At 40.5% G+C, this 18,652-nt stretch overlaps 1 protein-coding gene across 11 annotated transcripts in view; it reads left to right on the top strand.

Annotated features, from left to right (window-relative positions):
- The window catches only part of LOC146344033 (kynurenine/alpha-aminoadipate aminotransferase, mitochondrial-like), a 39,130-nt gene extending 24,092 nt beyond the window's left edge, over positions 1-15,038 (top strand). Inside the window, exons 7-15 of one of the 11 annotated variants that reach the window (XR_014792125.1) lie at positions 854-919; positions 2,993-3,075; positions 3,753-3,849; positions 4,634-4,695; positions 5,390-5,454; positions 6,358-6,464; positions 6,591-6,692; positions 7,751-7,889; positions 10,946-11,513. Coding sequence is in view for 7 of the 11 variants with exons in the window: in XM_084856445.1 (XP_084712571.1) it covers positions 854-919; positions 2,993-3,075; positions 3,753-3,849; positions 4,634-4,695; positions 5,390-5,454; positions 6,358-6,464; positions 6,591-6,692; positions 14,819-14,923 (687 nt within the window). In the remaining 4 variants the exon portion in view is untranslated. Of the gene's footprint in view, positions 1-853; positions 920-2,992; positions 3,076-3,752; positions 3,850-4,633; positions 4,696-5,389; positions 5,455-6,357; positions 6,465-6,590; positions 6,693-7,578; positions 11,514-14,818 lie in introns of those variants that run through there. The other 10 variants (XR_014792124.1, XR_014792123.1, XR_014792122.1 and 7 more) reach the window with 10 other exon arrangements.
- The last annotated feature ends 3,614 nt before the right edge of the window (positions 15,039-18,652 follow it).

The raw sequence follows: 18,652 nt of genomic DNA, 5'->3' as shown, positions 1-18,652 counted from the left end.
TACAGTTTTAAAACCTGTGATTAAAGCATTATTTAATTAAACATATTCAGTTAGAGTATGGTACGCTACACTCCGTCCGCTGCAGTCTATCTCCGACTTCCAGATATAGGAATCTGTAAGAGTGTATAAAGCTTGCCTATCCGGACCAATTTTTTAATTAATTTCTATGGAAGGAGCTAACCTGCATACACTTTCTTTTGTATGCATGGATTAGCTTCTTCCATTGACATGAATTAGGAACCTGGCACTTTCAGGAGATCCTATTGTACATGAGAATGTCTTTTGAACCAAATGTGAGGAAATTGTGCCCTGCCCCGCCCTGCCCTGGTGATGGTAGACACCAATGGTCAGCAGTGTGGGGAGGTATAGTCCATCATTTGCATAGCTACAATTTCCCTACCCCTGTTTTAAATCATCTTGCATTAAAAAAAAAAACTTCAAGGTCTGAGCTGCTAATTGGACTCATTTTTCCTTTGCTAAGAAAGAACTTTTTAAGGCTATATTTCACTGTTTCTGTTGTATTTTAATCACTGTATTGCATTTTTATATATATTTTTAAATGCTCAGTTGTATAAGCTGCCCCCAAAAACTATATTGATGGGTGACCATATAAATATAGAAAATAAATAAATAAATGCACACAGATCTTGGGATCAGGGCAACCATTTCTCCTCCAATTATTCATAATTGCACCTGGAATTAGGCTTGAATTCATCTGGCACACCTGAGGCAACTTAACAATGTGGGATTGTGGAATGAAGCAAAGTTGAACTGTTTGGAAATTGGAGCCATTATTCTGATTTGATTAAATGCTTTTATGTACATATGTGTATGTGGGCGTTTTTTCTTTCAGCTTGCAAGGCAGTATGATTTCCTCATAATAGAAGATGATCCATATTACTTCCTTCAGTTTAATAAGGTGAGTCCTCAATTAGACTCGCTGATTTTTTTAATGTCTTCTGTATTGGAAGGAGTAGCAAAGTCTGTACTAACTTGCATCCTTAATACCACATTCCTGATGGACTTATGGAGCAGTCTATCTCCACTCTACAGATCCTTTTGCTGTAATCTTGGTGCCGTTCTCAAAACTGCAGAATTGAAGGGATATCATGAGCCTCAGATAGACATTTATTTTTGGCAGTAGTTATATGTATACAGCTAACCATGTAACCAGTAGTTAAAACTGTACTATTTCTATGACCACAAGTACTCACATCCCACTGAAGGTAAGGACATTTTGCCAGCTAGGACAAAAGCTATAACTCCCTATATCTTGAGAGGATGTTGCCAACAGCTTATAACTCCTGATGCATTACTGCTGAAAGTTATTTGCATTATTTGTATCCCAGTCTGAAAGAGCTGGTCTCAAAATAATTTGGGTCTTAAATGTAGGGATGGGTGAATCTTTCTATCTGTGTCGGTTGCACATGTATTTAATTGTAAGACCAATCTATCCGATTTCTGCATCAAGCTGCAATTTTAATGCATGAAAGTTTGTATTTATTTTCATGTGCAATTTTTCCTAACATATGCATTTTATATGCAATGTTTCCCAACATACATATTTTTGTATACAGCGTTCCCAAATATATGTATTTTTGTATACAACCTTCCCTAATATATGCATTTCGTATGCGGTTTTTGAAAACTGCACTGCAGCATTGATGTAGTCCAAAGAGTAACTGTGTTCCGATCCACATATTAGTCCAGGAAGTGAGAATTAGATCAGTTCACTAAAAAATGTGGGCTAAATAGAATTTCACCTCATTCCTACTTAAAAGACACTATCATACCGCACTGCAGCATCATTGAATACGGGAGTCCTTTTCATCTGAACTGGTGTCCCTTGAATTATCCACTTAGGCTGCAATCATAAACACACTCACTTGGAAGTAAGTCCCATTGAATTCAGTGGGACTTATGTCTGAGTAAAACATGCCTAGGATTGCACTGCTAGTTGACTTTTTTTGTCACATGCTTCTTCGTAGCATAAGGAATACCTAAGTCCTCGTTACCTATTACATATTGCAAAGCTTGAAATGACAATCTCCCGTGCAGAAAAACAAGGTTTTATCTGTGGCTGAAGGCAGTTGAATTTGGGGCTGGATACAATCCTCAAGTCCTGGAGGTTTGCAAATAAATAATATTGGTTAAGGAATTGCTTTTCCACAGGGGGGATCACTGCGATTCAAACTTGACAACACTATGATGTCACATTATGGCGGTCCTGATGGTACAGCGCAAACCCAACATTCCACCAACAGAAAATAGTCTATAATAATGGAGCCTGCTAGGAAACCACAACACAGAGCATGCTAAGAATTTGATCCATTATGGGACAGGAGGAAAGATGTAAAGGAGATCACCAGTCTGTGTGGATGTGGAGTAATGGGGAGAATATGTCAGTGTGAATAAGGTCAATGAGATGATGGTGAAGCGGATGAGTTGCAGTTCAGCTTGTTCCAGAATTCCTTGTGTTTTTCGGTTTCTCTGCTTTCCTGCCTTCATCCCTTGGCAGAACACCCATCTTTGTGTGCACCCATCCTTTGGGGAAGACTTTAACCATTAGGTGAAGGAGGGGTGTGCGGAGGGGGTCTCCAAGACTCCAGATCCAGGCAGAGATCCATGTTGCTATGTAAATAGGTTGAATACATTGGGTTGTATCCAGGATCTGCCTTCCATGAACAGAAGGGCTGTGCTCATGAAAGTAGTCTCTATCCAGTTTTCAGGGATTCCCCCCCCCCGGCACCTCAGCTTACCCCACTCAGCTTGTCCCCAGCCCTCTGGGTAGCATTTTCAGGGGGCCAGAGGGGCTGCTGTGGGGAGGAAGGTATGGGGAGGTCTGCTAGACCAGTCGCCCATGCCTAAATCTAGATGCAACCCTGTGTAAAACACACACACCCTTTCCCTAACATGGTCTGGCTTTCCACTTCTAAGTACTGAAATGCTTGTCTTAACTTTTAATAATGAACTTTTGCATTCTTTCTTGAAGCCTTGGGCACCAACCTTTCTTTCAATGGATATTGATGGCCGAGTTATCAGGACTGACTCTTTCTCCAAGATCCTCTCTTCTGGGTAAAGTTAACTTCACATTTGGGACCCTGTAGTTACAGTATAGAACTGGAAATTTAATGATGAGGGTTGTGGGCTTGCAAACTTTGTGAGCTACAAATTTTGGAAGGTCCCCAGAGCTACTGCTATGAAGCATTAAAGGGAAATTAAATAAGGCATCTACAGCCCATGTTAGACATTCACCTTTTCCACAGTTATCAAAGGGCTAAACTAAATGCAGTCCAAGAGGGGTTGGTTAGCCCTTCCCCCCACCCGTTCTTTCCTCCCAAAATTACACACACACACACCCATGGGGGGAGGTACAAAAAGAAAAAAGTCTCAAGTGAAGTCAGTGGAGGCTTTTTTAATCCCCCTCCCACTCAGAGCAACGTGGTCCCAATCCAAGAGGTAAGGAGAGTGAGAAAAACGATCATGCATGGTTCCAGTGTGAGAGATTAGTGAAACATTTAGTTTGGCCAGCCCAAAGTTCCATAGCTAAAGTTGTGTGGATTCCTAGATACTTGGTCAGCTAGCATATGATTGCTTTGTTTTCCTCCTTCCTCTTCCATAATTCTCTGCTATTACATCATAGTCAAGATAAATGCCCGGAGAAAAGATCGGTCTTCTAACATAATGACTCTGAATTTTAAATACATATTAATGGACTAGTTTAATTAGAAGTTTTGTTTTGTTTTACATAGGTTAAGAATTGGGTTTCTGACTGGTCCCAAACCTCTCATTGACAGAGTTATTCTCCATATACAGGTTTCCACAATGCATACCAGTACTTTCACTCAGGTAAGAGCCTTCAAGGTTTCCAACAGTATGTACAGATATGTTGCCTGAACTTTTTGTGTGTTTGCTGCAGGAAGAAACACCAGTGTAACAGTCCAATTATGTTTGCCATGTAAAGTGTGGAGCCATCTAGAGTCACATTGAGAAAACCTTTCATTATTTATAATTTCCCATTCCCACCTCTTTCACACTTTCAGCATAATTTTCATAAAGGTTTTTCTAAAGGAAGAAAAAGTGCTACAAAGATGTAAATACAGGCAAAGACTTTTTAAAAATGCCTTAACACAGTCCTGCTACTTTAATGAAATGTTTAAAGTTCTTTATGAATTATTTAAGAGCACTGCATTTAATTTAAATAACTTTAAATGTTTGACATCTGTGATGCTAATTAGCAACACAGCCTGTTATGGGACATACAATTTTCTTCAGCTGGCCCCTTGCTTATTCCCTCTGTTCCCTCAAGTTAACAAAGTAATTGAGAATGGTGCCATCAGACACACCAGAGACCAATGCATACAGTCTTTGATTTGGAGCTGTAAACATCACTCAAAATTATTCTGCAACATTTGACCTAATCATTTTAATGGAGTTTATAACTGCAGAACACCTTGAGAACTGACATGTAGGTTTAAAGAGACCATTAAAGTGGTTAAAAGGAAACTGGGCTGCAATCCTAAGCATTCATAGCATTGCATGGCATTTGGGTACCCTAATATTTTTGTCATTCTGTTTATTAATATATACTTAATAAATGAGAAAATACTGACTGTAGGCTTTATTTCTATAGCTTATGATAGCCCAGCTTCTTCAACAATGGGGACAAAAAGGTTTCCTGGACCATGTAGACAGGTAATACATAGTTATTTAATGTACTACGCTATTAACGTTTTGTTTTTCCTTTTCATTATAGTTCTTCTACTGTTTTACATTTGTGAAAATTATAATTTCTTAAAATATCTAAGTACCTCCAATTTTATATCATGTAATGACATTATTTTCATACGGTTAGATCCAGACTTAGCTATACTTAGAGTAGACCCATTGAAATCAATCGGACAAGCCATTCATGCACAGCAAGTTACCACGGGTCAGGGATTCTCGCCATGTCACCATTACAACCCACCCCCCAAAATGTGGGTTACAGCAGTGATAATACCCCTGATTTTCCAGTGTCATGGATCGCATGGAGGCTGTCCTCTTCAGACTGTCACCCTGCATGAGTTCAGGGCGACGGAAATGCATCAGGAGGAAGGCAGGGCTAGAGCACTCCCTCTCCCCATGTGTTGATTGTACACAGATCCAGAATGCCTGAATAGAACTGATATCTCCCAGTTTATGTGGTAAGCTACTGGACGTGGGTGATTTGCTACCTGGTGAAGAACCTCCCCAGGGCAGCTATTTTTTGTGGAGCAGCCCTTTGTTTCTATCAGATTTCAGTTTCCATTATAAACTCTTACCTCAGAGGAACGTGTCTTGTTTCTGCCATCAGGGTTTTAACATTGCAGAGTCTTCTCTTTAAAGTTTTTCCTTGTTTGTTTCCCAGTGTGGTGGATTTCTACAGGAAACAGCGGGATGTCATGCTTACTGCAGCAGACAAGTGGCTAAAAGGTTGGAGATAGTAATTAAAATGTGAACTATAAAGCAACTGTGTTTATTACTAACTATGACTGAGAAAGGTCACAGAAAAGAAGGTCTGTAGCAGGGGTGCAGAGCATCTTTCTGCCTGAGGGCCAAATTCCATTTCAGAGAAGCTCTTGGGGGCTGCATTCCAGATGTGGATGGGGCCAAAGACAAAAAGGATGGGGCCAGAAACACAAATAGCAGCATAGTTTAGCTTAAAATGCTTGCTGCCACTGACTAAGCCACAGAAGAGGCATTTCAGCCTTTTGGAGTGGAGAAAAAACCGCACAAATACTGAGTAACCAGCAAGTGATAGGTAGTTGGAGGAAAGAGGGTTGGGCCAGGGGGCGTGGCTTTCTGGGGCACTCCAGAGAGCTGGATTGGGACTTTCAGACCTGAAGCTCTACACCTCTGGTTTACAGGTATCCATATTTATATAAAGAAATATGCAGGAAGAAATGTACAGCAGGTGATTAAGAGTAGCTCATAATTCTTATGATAAACTGTTGTCCCCAAATTAGAAAATGTACAGTGAAACTTTATACATGTCTGCTCAGAAGCTCAATGGGACTTATTCCAAAGTGAGTGTATATAGGATTTCAGCCAAAGGAACCCAAGCTTATCACAGAAAAGAAGTTCTACATTGCCTTGTCAGCCATTGTTGAAAACCATCTCTACCTAAGTACAGGCATGTACTGTAGCCTTCAGATCTTTCAAATCCCTTGTCTTCCAGGACAGAAGAGTGAGGAAGTGAACACACAGTTTCATTCTACACAATGGCTTATATTCAATGCAGTTATAAATTAACTCCTTAAACATAGGTCTTGGGTGATTACAGATGTCTCCACGTTTGTTTGTTTTTCACCTGGCTTTTTGTTTCTCTCTCTTAAGGCCTAGCAGACTGGCACACTCCTGCTGCTGGAATGTTCCTATGGATTAAAATTAAGGGAGTTTCTGATACCCAGGACCTGGTCATGAAAAAAGCTTTAGAAAAACAAGTATGAAAAATATATAGTGGATCTAAAATAAAACTGGGAGAGAGGGGCTAATAATAATTTAACCATTTCTAATATTTGGGCAGAGGGAGAGAAGCTTATAACTGACTGAGAAGAATTTCTCTTTAGGTGCTGCTGGTTCCTGGAAGAGAGTTTAACATTAACAGTTCCGATCTCAGCTCTTACGTCAGAGCTTCCTTCTCACTGTCTACTCCAAGCCAGATTGATCAGGTGAGTGTAGTTTTGCTGCTACCCGGCCAACTATTTTGTCAGACCTGCTATTGTTAAATCTACTCTTCTGTGACCACAGTTAAACCCTCCCACCTAGAAAATGCACTGAAGGTCCTGCTGTCCCCTTTCAAATTCTCTGGGCCAGTTTGTGCGTCTTGGGCCTTCCTTCATATACATCACAAAAACATGGTGTGGCGCTGACAATGACTTTGTTACTTGCTGGGACAGGGGAGAGGTTTTTAAGAACCTAGAAAGTTAATTGGTTAGGTCATGGGTAGGCAACGTGGTGCCCTCCGTATCTTTTGGACTACAACTCCAATCAGCCCAAGCCAGCATGATAAATGGTGATGGATTATGGGAGTTGTAGTCCAAAATGTCTGGAGGGCACCAGATGTTGCCTACTTCTGGGAGTGGTGATCTTAGAACCACCTTCATGTGTTATGCACAACAAATAGTGTTTTCCATCGCATGTATATGTGGTTCATCAAACCAGTTTTTTTTAGGAATGTAGCCAAGTCCGTTAATTTAGGAATAGAACATTAAGGGTGAAGCTCATGCACAGTGCCAATGCATAGAGTCCCTGTTTTCTCTCTACCAATCTGAACGTGCAGGCTCATGCTCAGGCAGAGCAAGGGGGCATTTCAGGGAATGGGAAGTCCATGTACACTTCTTATACCCGCTCTGGACCATGAGAAACATGTGTGGTGGATGGAAGGAGGGCTGGGTGGAGACATGGAAAGTGCAGTTCGCCCTCCTGCTCCTTGGAATACCCAACTCATGCTGCCTGCACATGTGTTCATGAGCTCACATTGGCAGGGGAGACTGGGGGCTGTATCCAATGGGTTGCATCCAACGTTAGTCTAACTTGTCTCATTCATTTCAATAGGTCTGCTCTAAATAGATCTAACATTGGATACAACTCAGGATAACTAGGGCTATATTAAACCCTGCGTGACTCTTCCATGTGCAGGCCCGGTGCCCATACTTGACTGGCTCAACTCCTCCTCCTCCTCCTGTTGTTGTTGTTGTTGTTGTTATTATTAGTATTATTACTACAGGGGTTTCAACGGTTGGCTGAACTCATCAAAGAAGCTGTATGATTTTACCAAGTGAAAATTCCTGAAAGACCTGGAGAATATTCAGGAGAACCTGCACTTGGGTTTCCAACTCTCTTCAGAGTATGCTATGATGTGAAATGTATGTGTTTTAGTTTTTCCTCATATTTGGTGCTGTGGTTTTAAGGCTGTATATTAACATCTCAGAACATTGTGTTAAGTAATATATGCAGTAAGGCATTGATGAACTAATCTACCACGGGAGTGTTACTCTCAGCGAGGGAGACGCCATCTGCTAGCAAAAACTTTTAATATCTTTTGGGCATCACAGCACTGCCATTCCTTTGTCTCTTTTTATTCTGCCTGGAGTTGAACATTATGAATTTCAAGTCTTGTTCGCTTTTACTGGATTGAAATTAGTTTGTAAAATCCATCCCTTTTCATCTTTTTGTGTATCTTTTTCTGTTCCTTATATTTTAATCAGAAGTGCTTGGAATTAACTACATTCCATATTAATGGATTGTTTCTATATTTAAAAGGAACACAAATTTTAATTGAAAGACAAATATTTACTCCACAGATTGGCAGCTTGGGTTCAGGAAAACGTTTTTGCAGATGAGCAAAAGGAGAGGTTGGGGCTGGTTTCTCAACGATGGGGAATTCTTCTTGTTTGGCCCATTTAATTGATAAATACTCCAGTCTGGAATGTTTTTATTTATCTATAAGCTCTCTTTAGTGCCATTTCCTTGGTAGAAAGGTGGGGTACAAATTAAATAGGTATGTATCACTTTTGTGGAACTAAAGGCTCCTTTGATGCCATACACAGGGATGAGTTCTAGGGAAAGCTTTCCCACAAAAACCCTGATCACTTTTTACATTCAAGGCCTAGGATTAAGGCTGCAGTCCTATACACACTTACCTGAGAATAAGTCCCATTGAACTCAATGGAGCTAACTTCCGGGTAGACATGTATAGGATTGCACTGTAAGATACCTATGTGTGGATAAGTATTGCTCCTACTGGCCACTTGACTATGACAGTAATAATAGCTATTAAGCAAGGCTATATAGTTGCCTCTTCATACGTATGGGGGGGGGGTGTATGAACTTCAGTCCCAGGGGCCAAATCTGGTCTTCTGGGGCTCCCAAGAAGGCCACGTCCCTTTTCCCCAACCATCAATCATTTGATAGTTTCCCAGCTTTTGTGCAGTTTTTCCCCCATTCTAAAAGGTTGAAATGCCTCTCCTAAGACTGAGTTACTGGCAGTTAAGAGCTTTAAGCGAATATATGCTGGGATTGTTGGTCTTTTGGCCTCTGCCTTCAGCTTTGCCAATCATTGGAATGTGGCCTCCAAGAGCATCTCCAAACTGGAATTTGGCTTTCAGGCTGAAATGGGTCCAGCAGCCGTGATATATAGGATATGGATGCTGGCTGATGATGGTGGGAATTGTATCCAACACATCTGGAGGGTACCAGATTGGGGAAGGCTGCCTTAGTTAGAGCCATCCTGGGTGTCCCTAACAGTACCCCTTTTGTTCTCCTTCCGTTTGAAAAAGGCAGGCTTCCTCTGGTCTTGGGGATCCATCCATTCTTGCACTTTCAATCACTGGACCAGAATTATTTCAGTGGAACCAAAGAGAAGCTCAATTTTGTTTTCAGAATCTTCTTATTCTAAATATGACTGGACAGCTTCTACTGTTATGTGGCTTCTCACATGCTTATTTTTTGGTAGTCAGCTGGCAGCGCCCCAAAAGAGGATTTGTCCTACTATTTGTTGACTTGCAGAAGCAATTTGCAGAAGCGAACACTTACTTGCTGGCACAGGTTTTGTGTGTGTGAAGTCAACTCAAATTTGAATTTCTGTTAGGAACATCAACAGATAACTTAAAATGTGGTTTTATATGCCTTTGCAGCATAATGTGTATATAAAATGTTTTTCTTTTCTTTTTCTGAGCTTGGAGAGGATAGTTTTAATGATCAATGATAGTATAGAAACAGACATTCTGTATATTGTTAAAAGTTTTGTTGTTGTTGTTGTTGTTGTTGTTACTTGTGGCCTGAAAAAATACAGTGTTTCTCAAAAACTGGATCCCACCTATAGCAGCACTATACTTAGGACTGAAGAACTGGATCTATTTTAAACTCTTTACATAATCTCTTTATTGCTTTTCTCCCTCTTGTGGGATGAACCTTTCAACGGTTAGTTTTACCCCCTAGAAAGAGTTTGATCATAAAACTTTGGGCATCATCAATGATAAATATTGGAATGTCATTTGCATTTGTATTAAGTTGTTAGTTTGCAAAATGGCAGCCTGCTAATATCATGTGTGACCAGGATCCAACCAGCACAAGCAGCTGTTCTGGTTATGTATGGGGGCTTTTAAGATTCTCCCTTCAAATGGTGTCCCAGAGAAGCTCCTTCCCAAGGCCAGGGTGTCCTCTTGGAATGGCACCATCATAAAGTATGAGGGTCTACTTTCAGTAAGGGCTGTTACGTCTCCCCACTTTTCCTAGTGGCAACTATCTCTACTTGTGCACAGGGATTGGGGTTAGATCTCACCTAGTGTTTGGGGGTACATTCTGCAAACTTTACTTCTCAGTGAAAGTAAGAGTGAAGACAGGCAGACATTCTAAGTGTGGACTGCCTTGAAAACAAAGAGATGCAGCAAGTGTGTGTTGAAACACTTCCACCACACTTTAGAATATGTTAAAAAAAAATTAGTATACATTTAACAGTTTCACAATCCAAATGTCCTGGGAGCCTGACCAGCTTCCATCATTCCATACTACTAATATATGCTTTGGGGATCATTGTGTTTTAAGTCTCTTCTTTTCTTTTCTCTCTCCATCTCTTGGAACATTTTCACACATGAGGCTTAAAGGGCTCTTGCGTCATGCCGGTTTGTAATGCAAATATGAAACGCCAGATTGACCGGAATACCGATTCATAGTACAAACACCTCTTCTCGGCTTCCTTTTCTGCATGAGCAACAATTAAGTCTTAACATAAATAATGCAACAGAAGCTCAAAGATGATTGTGTAAAAATGCTCTGAGCCATGCCTTTGAGGACACAATGTCTGTTTTCTTATTCCTTAAGAAGGTGTACCATATAGAAACAATAATAATTTCAACTTGAAAGTGTTGACAGAAAAGTTGTGCTGATGCTTTGTGTTTATCAAGGCATCATTTTTTTGCAGAATGGATCTTTGGACATTTGACATGACCAAGCACAGCTGTGACATGATCTCCGTTCATTATGGTAGCATCTGACTGTATAACTGAGTAATTTCTAGACATTGTCCATAATGTTTGATTTGGGCTCACTCTGAATAAAAGGTGCTGTATTAAGTGCTTATTATTTTTATGTATTTTATTGTTGTAAGCTGCCTTGGGAAGGCTTCTGCTCTGAAAGGCGGCCAAGAAATATTTTAAGTAAATAAATAAATAAAATTATTGCTGTTGCATCATTTTCAGTGTTGTACAATCAATATGAGGAATGCTAACTAGATATTTTGTTTTGCACAACTGTTTTATGGAAAACGTAATTAATCCTATATTTGGGGGTGAAATGCATTAGAGTGCAATTCTAAGGGACTGATGCTCATTGAAAGTAGATCCCCTGAGGGATTGATCCTCTGTCTGTCCAAAATCCTACTGGCAAGAGCCAGACAGCGTGGGAGGAGGACAAAGTCTTTTACAGCCCCCAGTTCTTCCGTTTTAAAATTTTCAGCTAGGCGGGCCTCTACCAGTGAGAGCCAGTGTGGTGTAGTGGCTAGAGTGTTGGACTGGGAGCCGGGAGATCTGGGTTCTGGTCCCCATTTGGCCACGGAAGCTCACTGGGTGACTTTGGGCCAGTTATTGACTCTCAGCCCAACCTACCTCTCAGGGCTGTTGTGAAGGTAAAATGGAGAGGAGGAGGAGGATAATGTAAGCCGCCCTGGGTTCCTTAAGGAGGAAAAAAGGTGGGATATAAATGTAATTAATAAGTAAATAATACCCATCTAGCTTGCTTATTGGCGAGTGGGCAGGGATGGTGATGGGGAGTCTGTTAGATCAAGTGGATCTAGGTCTCTTTTCCCTTCCACTGGAACACCCTCTTTTCACCTTCTGTGTCCTCAGAAGAGAAGCCGCCATGGTTTTTTCTGTGGTGTCTGCAAGGGGTGGGGTAAGAGGCAGAAAAATCTGCATTCGGATTGCCCTTAGGGGTCGTAGCTGTGTCTATGGCCTGGAGGGCATGGGGGAATCCTCACAATTCTATGGCTCTTCAGACACTTTCAAAGAACCCATAGGATTGCTGTTACTGTCTTCATCCCATATAAAAATCACATTACCGTGATTAGTAGTTCAAAACTTCGAGTTTATTTAGAAAGGGTCTCCAAAATCAGGTTGTTGCTATTAGTATGATTGTTCTAAATAAGGTGTGAATTTAGATTATACATTAACAAATGGCATTATGATTTGGTGACTTCAAGCATGGTTGTTTCTGGAAGAACTTTTACACTCTTATTAAGAAGGTGCTTCTGCAAACTGAATTCTCCATCACCAGATACTTAAACACATGAAATAATATAAAGATAAAACTCTGATCCAGTCTCATGCCACGATTACTATAGGAGCTCTGGGAAAAGTGGGTCAGATATCTTCAAAATGTCATCATTGTTATGCTGTCAATGCACGTGGCACTTTACAGAGGAACACAAGCACACAAAGAGAGAGAGAGATTGCTCCCTACACTGAGATGTTGACAATCTAAATTCTAACAGGAGCAGGGGAAAACAGATGGTGAGTAAAGGAATGGGGGAGGCAAATACAATAGAGAAGAGGAATTGGAAAGACAACATGAGATGACAGGCCAGACATTGTCTTGATCCAAAGCTCTTGGGTCCTTAAGGGCTAGCTATATGTCATTTGACATGACATCACAAATTGCCAGGATGGTCAGTACCACTTCACATATTATAGTTTTTATAGATGCCCCTATTTATTTCAATGAGGCTTGCAGAGGACACCTTTCCAATATATTGTGCCTTGGATTTAAAGCAGAAGATGGGGCTGCTTCTGAGCTGGGACAGGGAATACCAAAGTCTTTGTGATTAAGAGTGAAGCACCAAAGTCTGTCTCATCCCCTCTCCTTTTTCTCATGTTCCCCATCTCCACAGCAGTTTCCCCATAAAGCCCATGCACTTTCCAGCATCACTTTCTTAAAACACATTTACTAGTCGTAGGCTGTATAAGTTGTCCAAAGTTTCTATTCAGTAGCATTTGCGGTTATTCTTTGAAACTTCTGTGGATTTGGGCTGTGAGTTCTGGATCAAATGAAGCAAGTGGCAGACTGATGAGGTGGAAAGGAGTCAGCCTGGAGAACAAGTGAACTGCTAAGCCAATGAGCGAGGAGCTGAGTTGCAGGGAATCAGGCCTGCAGAGAAGTTACTCTTTACCAGAGAGAAATGGTTCAGACTAAGGAGTCAAGGCAGGATCAGAGATTTTATAGTGCCAGATGGAATTCCATTGGCCCCTCATGTCACCTCATCCCGAATGAGCTAGCAATTGCAGTGTCACCTTAGGGCCAGCCCTACCATTAGGCAGAGTGAGGCAGTCACCTCAGACAGCAGATGCTGGGAGGCAGTAGCAAGGTGTTGGAGGAGAGAGCTGAATGCCAAGCAGCCTGCCCTGTGCACCTTAAGCTAACCTGCTGCCTTCAGGTACAGGGGAGGATGCTGTTCCATTGTCAGTGTTGAAGAAACAGTCCAGTCGGCTATTGTACATGGAATGGGAGAGGGTGCCATGTTGTTCTTTGTCTCAGGCAGCAAAATGTCTTGGGCTGGCCCTGTGTCACCTTCAGGCCATCTGCAGTGGTGGTCCCTAACCACACTAAAGATCAGTTCAATAGCAACCTCTTCTGGCAAGCTTCCACAGTGGCACAGGGTACAATGCCTGGGTTAGCAGAGCCCTGGCATCTTACACTCCCCAGCATGTGTAGTACCATACATAACAAGGTTGGGCAACTTGTGGCCCTCAAAATGTTTTGGCCTACAACTCCCATCAGCCCTAGCCAGCATTGTCAATGGTGAGGCATAATGGGAGTTGTAGGCCAAAGCACCCAGAAGGCAATAAGTTGCCCACCCCTGATGTAGAAGCTTACCTTCCAGTAATTTACAGTGCAATCCAGCCAGTCTACTCAGAAGTACGTCCCATTAAGTTCAATGGATCTTGCTTCCAGGTAAGTATGTATAGGATTGTAGCCTTAATGCCTGGACCACAAAGAGGACATATATTTTAACATATTAATAACAAACATTAGCAGTCACATCACTTCCTTTATCAAACATAATCAAACTTTAATAAGCAGACTCTCTCACTAGATGCAGGATTATCCATCACTGTTTTATGTATTGATGTTTATGCTGTATTATCTGTTTAGGTCTTGTAGAAATTTGTTAATCATGTCAGAGCTCTGACAGATAAATATTACCTGGGTGTTTCTTTTATACCCAGGATCCAATTAAAAATGACTTACATTAGCTGTCCAGATAAAAACAACTGTCCCAAGGAAGATATATTTAACTGACATGTTTTCTGTAGCCTTAATTTTTTTACAAGAGATTTGTTGCACCATAAAACATTGTTTTCGTATTATGTGAAAGGAAATCAGTAATTTTTTGTTGTTGAAAAACTAGAGCTCTAATGGATTGCTTTTAACTTTTAAAGCTTTGTAAAACAGCAATGATCTCAGTGTTGCAGGTCAAGTAATCAGGATTGACGGTAGGACATATCTCTGTCCTAGATAAGACCACTTTCAGACATTTTACAATGTAGCATTTAGTACTATATATGATGGCTGAAGGACAAAGTCTTCCCTGCATATCTCTCAGCACGCTATCACCAAACTGTGCCTATAGGAGTCCATGCATTCTTAATTCATTTCCCCAAATTGGAGCAAGAAAATAAAATGAGAAAGCATAACATTTTTAAGTTTCCATTTTATAATAAGGAACACAAACTATGCAAGAATATGCAAGCGTGGCAGCATTACAGAATTTAAGTACAGAATTTGAATGTTTTGATCACAGAAATTGGAACACAAAATCTACACCACCTCCATAGATTGGGTGCAAGCTGGAGAGTTAAATCCACTTAAAATCAAAGGGGAGATGTGCACACAGGTAAGTAATTGACTTTCATGAGGTTCTGTTTTTTGCTGTGAATGTTATTATTGGAGGGGAATGCCTCACCCACCTCCCAAATTACCATTCAGGCATTCGTGCTTTGTTCATGCCTGTTGCTGCAATTGTCCCCTTAATCTTCTGGTGTACTGATGCAATTTTGTTTTTATTTCAAAGAGCTTCATTGCATGATCACCGCATAAATAAGGACGCCATCACAGCAGCACATAGCCAATCAGATTTGTCTATTTGACAACACCACTGTGGGCAAATGAAGCCTTCCCATAACCCTCACTCTGAATGGTGGAAGACTGAATACATTACCATTGTCCAAGGCAATCTGGCTAATACTATCTGTCTTGTCATGCTGTGCTGAAGGTTTCACTTCCCACCAGGACTATGCAGCAAGACTCTTGCCCTGATCCAACTGTTAAGATTTGGCATTTTCTGAGTGTTTTAAAATTATAGTTCCAATATTTAGGGAGCCTTTGGCTGCCATTTAATTATGGATAGCTGATTAATACACTTCAAACAAAGCATACACCAAAAATTGTTCTAGGTGGGTTCAATCTTTGTACCAACAAGAATTAGTAAGGGTGAAATCTTTTGATCCATTTTTCATTTTTAATTAAAAATACTTCTTAATACATGACATAAAAATATAACATACTGCATAGGATGAAAATCATTTCTTATTATAAAGGAGAGCATTGTTGAGGATTCTTAGATCTTAACAGCTTAACAGAAAATACTACTACCTGAACATTTCTAGATTCATCTAAATACTAAGTATCCTATTCAGGCCTGCTGAGCTTCTAATTAACGATCTCATTCCAAACTCAACCCATTATACTCTTTTGTGTAGAGATGACCTCATAGCTAATATTATTTATTGCCCCATAAATTATGGTTCCCAGTCTTAATTGTCTCATTGTTACTCAACATTCCTAAAAAATGAAAACACAAAAAAGAGGGCCAACGTATACTTTTGGGACTAGGTAAGATCAGTTCTGAATCATACCTTTGAGAAGATAACTTCTTACTCAAAATGTGCTAATTAAACCTACACCTATAAATTCTTCTACATACCTGTTTTTATGTGTATGCCTTACACAATTTTTGTCGGTCACTAATTGGTAAGAAAAAAAATACATACTTTTGACCTGGAATATTATTGTCTCACACCTGTTCGTTTCTGAAAATAACTATTTGACCCAAATTATGGGTCTTTAACTCAAGAATTTCATTTTGGATACCATCCAAGTCATCTTAATTGTTTTTATGCCCATTACTGATGCCAGAATTTATTGTGAACTTACTTGTGTGTCTTGCCTTTAATACAGTTATTTGTTGTTGTTCAGTCGTTAAGTCGTGTCCGACTCTTCGTAACCCCAATACAGTTAATACCTTTTACTTATTTACATCTCCCAATTCTTAATTGTGTATCATTAAACATTTTCAGTTGTTCATCACTTAGCATTTCATAACAAGACATTCTATATTGTTTTTAGATAGGTGGGCAATTTCTCAATAGGCTTCCCAGAAATTCCAGTAAAACAAAATCACCTCTTTCCTAAAAGTTCAGGATCAGGGCACAGCTCTAGTAGTACATCCATAGGAATGAGTAGTTTGGGGAGAATATGGATGGGGATGCATATCTTTTCACAAACAGCTGCAAAAAATCACTCATGAGGGGCAAATTTTGCAGAGAGGAAAGTAAGTTCAGAAAAAGCATCTCCTCTTTCAGCTCAGCACTCATTTTTATGGAACTTATGGCACACATAACTTTCTCTGGATTGTGCTTATCATGTTAAACATAGAAGAACTGGGAAAGAGAAAGAGAGGGGATGGAGGCATGGTAAGATAATTTGGGAGAGCAAAAATGCCTACGCATCACCAATATCAACAGAAAACATAGGGGAAGAAACAAATAATGCCTCCCCTTAATAGTCTGGAAATAGCCCATTAGGTATTGCTAGCTGGATTTAGCTTTGGAGTCCCATAGATAAGGAGTAAGTCTCTTTGGGCAGTATCCAGTGGTGTCATTCAGCAAACACAAATAGCACTAGCAGAGCTCTGCCAAATCTTTTTGTTGGGCAAGTGCTTGCACACTGCGCTTGTACAGTCAGTTGGCAACCACAAGTTTCCTCTTGCGCAATGTCATTTGCCCTAGCAGAATGACACAGTTGGATACTGCCCTTTGTGTATATGCAGCTATTTAAAGCCAAACTTTGCCTCTAAGTTCAACCTGGGACTCAGTGAAAAGGCAGTTGTAGTGTTTTGATTAGATTGCCCAATGAAATTAAGGCAAATGTTACGTAGGTAGCCAGACCCAGAAAGCTTATGTCTCTGCTGATTTAGTGGCAGGCACCATGATTAAATATAATGAAACTTTTCATTATACCTCCACTTTGGTGGCATAGCAGTGATTTTTATAACAACTTCTTCACTTGACTGTAATGTTCATACTAAGACAGTAAGAACCAAAACTAGATGTGGCCAGAGATGCATGAATATCAGCAGCGCAATTAGGTAATTTGAGACTCTGAACTTAATGTCCTTAAAAGCCAGTTCTTTGAACTTTGAACATTTAAAAGCACTATAGAAACACTAACCAGCATGGAAATAAGAGTTTGTCATTACTGGACATATGCCCATGTTGTTTGGTTGATAGCCAGGGTAATAATTTGAGAGCAGAGGATGAAAAGAGAACATGAAATAGGAGAGCACACACCACAGTTGCCCTTCTGTCAGAATTTTTTTTAAGTATTTTTTGAAAAGGAAAAGAATAATGCATTCTTTGTCAGAAAGGTTACTGCCACACAGACTGGCTTAATGGTATTTAACTATTTAATTGCAGGGGGGTTAGCTGTGAAATGCCAAATATTGGAAATGGCCAACCACCTTAAGACTGTTACAATGCTTTCTAACAACTTGAGGTCATTAGCATAAGCTGTCTTCAGAAGTATGCTCACATTTTCACATTGGACAGATTCATAGAGGATATGTTTATTAATAGTTACTAGTCCTGATGGCTACGTGCTATCTCCTATCAGAAGTAGTATGCCTATGTACACCAATTGAAGGGGGAACATGGGCAGAAGGGTACTGTTGCACTTACGTCCTACTTGTGGGTTTCCCATGGGCAGCTGCTTGGCCATGTGTGAACAGAATGCTGGACTAGATGGCTCTTGGTCTGATCCAGCATGGTTCTTCTTATGTGAAATCAACAGTGGGACTCTAGCCCTGTTCAGGCATTATGACTGAATAGGATAAATGATCACACATACGGGATGGAGCAACGCACCCCAGCCCCATCACCAACATCCCCGACCTCTCTCTGTTGAGTGGGGAAGTCTTCAGGGGCTTCTATTCAAATTCATTTGAATGCAAGTAGAAGTCTCCACATGACCAGGTATACACCTTTATTGGGGCATCCAATTTTGCAAAGTGCCAAGCGAACATGTCTATAAGTCCCATGTGTTCCCACTCAACACAAATTGGTTAGGGACTTAGAGGTGGGGCTAGCTCATGTGAGGATATTGGGGGCAGGGCCTACACATGTGTCCCCAACCATCTTACCCATGTTCATGTAAACTATTCAGATGTAATGCCTGAAAAAAGCTTTACATCTGAACAAATATGCAGAGGATCAGGTTACACCTCATGTTTTTATTTGTGGAGGTAGTAGGGTAGGATGAGACAAGTTTCGTGTTTAGGAGCTGCTGCTGTACACTGGGA

The sequence above is a fragment of the Heloderma suspectum genome, chromosome 5 (genome assembly GCF_057233095.1).
Source record: "Heloderma suspectum isolate Gila_16-S chromosome 5, 16-S_ref, whole genome shotgun sequence".
NCBI lineage: Eukaryota > Metazoa > Chordata > Lepidosauria > Squamata > Helodermatidae > Heloderma > Heloderma suspectum.
The sequence above is the reverse complement of the archived record's forward strand: the minus strand, read 5'-3'. Positions and strand labels throughout refer to the sequence as shown.